Consider the following 5,710-nt stretch of genomic DNA (forward strand, 5'->3'; position numbering starts at 1 on the left):
ACTGCTACAAATTAATAGTTCTGGTGGAATGTGTTGTGTAAATGTTATCGTTGTGGAAGTGGAAGCAAGTAGGATGTTGACCCAAATTTGTGGATGTGCTCCCAGATGAACTAGTAGATGCAGATGTATCTCTCTTTTTCTTAGTAATTCACTCAACTGCTTGCTGATCCTCTAACTTGATAATCTCAGACTTTCCCCATTGATGACTGATCCTGTGACTTATCATTCATTAGTGTCACAAAATATTTTGGAAAATATATAGTACTATATATATTTGAATAATATTTCCAAAATATTTTAAATGAAATTTATAATTAAATTTCTACAAAACTATGTGTTGTTTCCAATCCGTGGTTTTGTTTTATCTTTCCATGAATTCACAAAACCGTGTGTAGTTTTGTTTCTATTACTCCTTCCTCTGTAAATTCATTTTATCTTTATGTAAATTCCTTTTACCCTTGTAGAATACGACGGTTTTGCAAAACCATGTGTTGATTTGTATGGTTGGAAGAGTATTTTCACTTTATTCTTTTACTTTCACCTGCAACATGTTTTTACACCTGTAAATTGATTTCACCATGCCTCTAAATTGATTTTTCCTTAATCTTCTATGGTGAAATGCATTTATATGAATGCTATCTTTACTCTCCTTTACATTAATTTCATGTGAAATTTTCACTTTTATTTTTTACCTTTGAATCTCATTTCACAACCTTAGTTTCATATTACCTATAACTATATAATTTTACCTAAGTATGGTTTCACCCGTAGCTTTGAATCTCATTTCACAACCTTAGTTTCATATTGCTTATAGCGCATTCTCATATCTCTGTATTTCACTTGAAATTAATCCACCATATATTCCCGTAACATTTATAAGATATAAAACCAAAATAGATAAAATTTATAAGATATAAAACCAAAATAGTTAATGGTTTATCGCACCTTTTTAAAGTGGTAGACATGAATGTTATCTTTTCTCTCCTGTACATTATTTTCATGTGAAATTTTCCCTTTTATTTTCTCTGATAAATTCATGGCATCCATGAATTTTATTTCATGTGTTGCTGTAAAACCATTTTACCTTTGAATCTCATTTCACAACCTTAGTCTCATATTGCCTATAGCTATATAATTTTACTTTAAGTATGGTTTCATTGGTAGCTCTGAAATATTACCCCATTCTCATATCTCTGGATTTCACTTGAAATTAATCCACTCTATATTCCCGTAACATTTATAAGGTTCAAAATCAAAATAGTTAATGGTTTATCGCACGGCTTTAAAGTGGTAGGTGGTATTATTTTGGAGGACACAATACAACGTGGCGCTGCCACATAGCAAAAGAGCGATCCAGCAAAACCGCGAATCTTGCGTGCTTTTGAGATATTAACAGTCACGATGAGAGCGCGTGATATGGGTATGGGATGTTGGATTTGGAGGTGGGTGATTGGAGGGCTATCGCGTGGCGGAGTTGCGAGGGATGAGGCGGGGAGTGGGGTCGGGTTTAATTACAATGAAATGTAATTAATTAAAAAATAATTACGGGATTTAATATATGGGATGGGTTAATAAAATGCGGGACCTAGGAATAAATACACTAAGGATATAAGTTAAAAGGATATCCGGGAGCATTTTCAATGGGGCCCGATACATTATTTAAACTTAGGATAAGAGGGTTTTAGTGGGTTTAAATAGAAAAGGGAAATTGAGAAGGGGAGAGTGATTTTTTAAAGCGAAATGTCTAGGGAAAGGTGTGAAATAAAGGGAAAAAGGGTTAAGATGAAGAGAAAGGATTTTTTCAATGGAAATGTCTTAGAATAAGAGTAAATGAAAAGGGAAGGGTCATTTTGAATCAAGAAGGGGAAATTAGTGAATGAAATGTAATGAAGGGGTAACTGAGGGGAAATTAATAAATTAGACATGTAAGGTGTGTAGTGAAATGAGGGGACATTAGTGAATGAGCTAGTACTTAGGCCTAAAATCATATAGAACTTTTAGGGTAAACACCTAAAGTAATATACAACTTTTGTGAATGTCATTTTCTTTGATAATTCTTCCTGCACATGAAACATAAGATTAAGAATAATGAAAGTGCATTTGAGCTTGTAACCTTACGTAGTCCAAAACCTCTTTTACCTACGCTTTATTTACCCTGACATTTTCTCTTCATTCATTGGGTGCATTTGAGCTTGCTGACCCTTTATTTCTTTTTCTTTGATAAACAAACTATCTAATTCTAATCTTATAACTTCAATGGCTCAGATTAAATTGTTGAGCTCATTATTATTTTCTACCTAACTGATCTGCTAAGATTAAACATTTTGGCTAGATCTTTATTCTCTATCTATCAACATAAAATTTAAAGCATGAATGAATCGGTTAAACTATTTGACCATCATGGATTGTGGCATTTTTGACAACCTGCACACAATCTTATTTTTCCAAGTAAAGTAAAAAAGTAGTGGCATTTGAATTTGTATTAATTTCAGAATCTATTTTTTATCTCCTTTTGGTGGGGTTCATATTTTTTTTTCTTTTTTGATTTTTTTTAGGACTTACCCTCTTTACTTTTTATTTTATTTTTAATATGGGAAAACATTTTACAGAAAGCAAAACTATGTACAATATTACAAGACTAATCATAGCCAATTCAAAATTATAAATCATATTATTATGAACCCTAACGCCACCTCTACCAAACAACCAAATGTAGAAAAACAAAAAGGATTAGATAAATACAAGAAAATTACTTGAGACAAGCAATTGAGAAAACATTGTACTTTCTCTAGATTACTTAAACGAACTTAAAATTCTTTTCCATTGCTAAATAGAAAAACCCCATTTCTTTATGAAAACCTCATTTGATGTTATCCCTTCATTTCTAAAGTTACATCATGGAAACACCATTTGGTATGTCACCACAGGCTACAATACCTTCCATTTGAATGTCTATTGATCAACTATGTACCTTATTCGACTTCTCTTTAAACACATTTAAATCCTGAAATGAAACTTGAAGCTTGTACACCTTTAAGATGGCATATTAATGAAATATGTGGGGGAACATTAGTTAACACCCCAAAGGGAAAAAAAATCCAATCAGTCTAATATAAAGAGAAAATTAAATAATTCACTCTAATATAAAGAGAAAATTAAATATATTAAATTACAGTATAAATACATTTTATGCTTTAATTATTATTATAACACCTTAATCAAAAGGTGAACCCAAAATAATATGGTAGTGCAATGAATGATTCATTTTACACTTGATTCGATATTGTCATTAATACAACGCCAAAACAGAGTTCATGCAGGTAATTGATGGCATCGTTCACATTGTTATTTGAACATATAGAGAGCTAGGGTGGTATTAACTAAAAGTCCACGGTGATATCTTTCCCGGGGACACAACCACTGTTTGCAGTTTTCTTGAGACCGGGACCGTATCGGTGGATTGTTGAATTCAGCTTCCTCACTGTCATCTCATCAACGTTCAAGGATGCTGCCACTACTCTCAGAGGAATTTGAAACAGAGCCTCGCTGCTGGTCTGCAGCCATATCACAAAGCAATAACATGGTGAGAGCCATCAAAATCAAAATCAAGAAACTGATGTTTTGAAGGCATACACATCGAATCAATAACCATCTGAAATATTGCTTCAGCGTTAAAATCAAAACGAAGATGTTGCTTCCGGGAGTACCAGCGTTCCGGGATTTTCACTGTTAAGTGCCGACAAATACTCAGCTTCCACCCTTCCAACGTTGAGTTCAAAATGGAGCACACCTCTGGGAAATACGGTGATGTCCCCAGGATGAATAATATCAATGTGTGCCACACCTAATCAATTCATACATATCCATGAGTAATTACAACGACAAAATAATTTGAATGATGCACAAATCACACCTAAAATGACAGGAAAACTGATCTTGTCCTTATTCTTATAATAATGACATCCCTACCGATAATCACAATGCAACTGGTACTTTTAGTGTCAACCAAGCCAACTTTGAGTAATTACAAGGAAAAAATAATTTGTATGATGCATAAATCATGCTTGAAATGACAAAACAACTGATGTTGTTCTTATAATAATAATAAGGTACCTATTGATAATCACATTGCAACAACTAGTACCTTTAGTGTCAACAAAGCCAACTTGAAGGGGTCCACCAGACAAAAGAGAGAGAACTTCTGAAGCTCTTGGATGTGTATGAGGAAGGTTGCTTCCACAGGGAACCATTTTAAACCTCACCACAGATAGCCCTTGCGTTCTGTCAATAATAATCATATAACACCACTAGTTATATATCATCATCCAGAAACCATATCGACAATAATCATATAACACTATTAGTTATATATCATCATCCCGAACCATATAGACAAAAGATCTCAGCAAGAAAACTTGTAATAACTGAAGTATGTCTATATATATCAAATTCAAACTCAATTTAGTTTAGGTAATTCAGATGGAAAAATGATCTATCTAATTATTATCTAATTATTAAAATAATACATTGTGAGAATTTAGACATCTCTTGAATTTTTTTTTATACCCTCACACTTTGCTCTCAATTTCAATGTATGCATTTTAAAGAAGGTTAGTTTGAATAAAATAACCATTTAGCCTAACCAATCTAGATAATCCAATTGTGTCAATTTAGATATTTCTTGAATATTTTTTAATCCTCACTCTACACTCTCAATTTCAAGATATGCATTTCAAAGAAAGTTACTTTGAATTAAAACCTTGATTTGCCTAATATTTGACAATCACTAATTGCAGAATATTCAATAAATTAACAATCTAAATAAACTCAAAGATAAAAAACCATTCCACCAGACCAATCCAGATAATCCCAAGTAATATTCAGCCCAACCAACATGGATAATCCAATTGACCAATGGCATGTACAAAATGTATTTTGAGAAACCTCCAGCAAAATTTAAACATAAACAAAAATTCACATGAATGTATTCAACATACCGCAGTGCGGGAAACTTTTGAGGACTGGTTGCTGCTCGAATCCCGCCCGTATCGATAGTAACATCTCCGTTCTTGAAAATGTTGCGCAGAGTGAACGTTCGCAATCCTGTCTCAAAATCTCTAACAGTGTCTGGATCTGCAGAGTAAGCATACCTAAAAATTAAATTAGCAAATACCCACACAAGTGAAATCATTACGGGGCGACTGGCCTTCATGTTTGGTTTTTTTTTTTTTCTGCAAGAAAGCCTGAAAGGATATTGGATTTTAGCATGAAAATCAGGTCAAAAACAATGCGGATTTATCCCTCAGCACACTTAGATTTATATAGCCGTGAGATTCTTGAAGTATAAAGTTACAGCCTGACGGCCATGTAATAATCCCCCTCAACACGTTTGTCAGTGCCTCCACATGACGTTGAAAGGGCGGATTTATTTTATTGGGAAATAGCAGACATTGATGAATAATTGGGGAACAAGTACCCAGTGATGGATTATTCTTAACCCATATGGGCAGGAATGTAAGCTACATTCAAGCAACCAGTGGGCCATAGGTTTATATTATAGCGCAGAAAACTGCCAAGGCTGCTTGGGCAAAAAGCATTCATATAACGATGAATCCCCTTTTAACGTAACCTTACCAGATAAAATTAAAGTTACAGCATAGATTCAATTTTGTGGTGTGTAACAAAGAAACCCTGATGGTCCCTTGCAAGG

The 5,710-nt window shown here is 33.6% G+C and overlaps 1 protein-coding gene across 1 annotated transcript; it reads right to left on the reverse strand.

Annotated features, from left to right (window-relative positions):
• Positions 1-3,144: 3,144 nt before the first annotated feature.
• Positions 3,145-5,366, reverse strand: LOC149233920 (germin-like protein subfamily 3 member 1). Its single transcript, XM_089461067.1, has 4 exons — positions 4,998-5,366; positions 4,145-4,281; positions 3,708-3,844; positions 3,145-3,554 (listed from the first exon to the last, which is right to left on the reverse strand). The coding sequence occupies exons 1-4, from the start codon at positions 5,210-5,212 to the stop codon at positions 3,381-3,383; spliced, it is 663 nt and encodes a 220-aa protein (XP_089317193.1). The 5' UTR covers positions 5,213-5,366; the 3' UTR covers positions 3,145-3,380.
• Positions 5,367-5,710: the final 344 nt, after the last annotated feature.

This window comes from Pinus tabuliformis, chromosome 8 (genome assembly GCF_031772625.1).
Source record: "Pinus tabuliformis cultivar Carrire ecotype Pingquan chromosome 8, CPIR1, whole genome shotgun sequence".
Taxonomy (NCBI): domain Eukaryota; kingdom Viridiplantae; phylum Streptophyta; class Pinopsida; order Pinales; family Pinaceae; genus Pinus; species Pinus tabuliformis.

Coding starts and splice junctions, on each gene's coding strand:
- LOC149233920 (XM_089461067.1), bottom strand. CDS start 5,212: ATGAAGGCCAGTCGCCCCGTAATGATTTCACTTGTGTGGGTATTTGCT. Junction 4,282..4,997: donor CAAAAGTTTCCCGCACTGCG/GTATGTTGAATA, acceptor TATTATTGACAG/AACGCAAGGGCTATCTGTGG. Junction 3,845..4,144: donor TGGCTTTGTTGACACTAAAG/GTACTAGTTGTT, acceptor TGAATTGATTAG/GTGTGGCACACATTGATATT.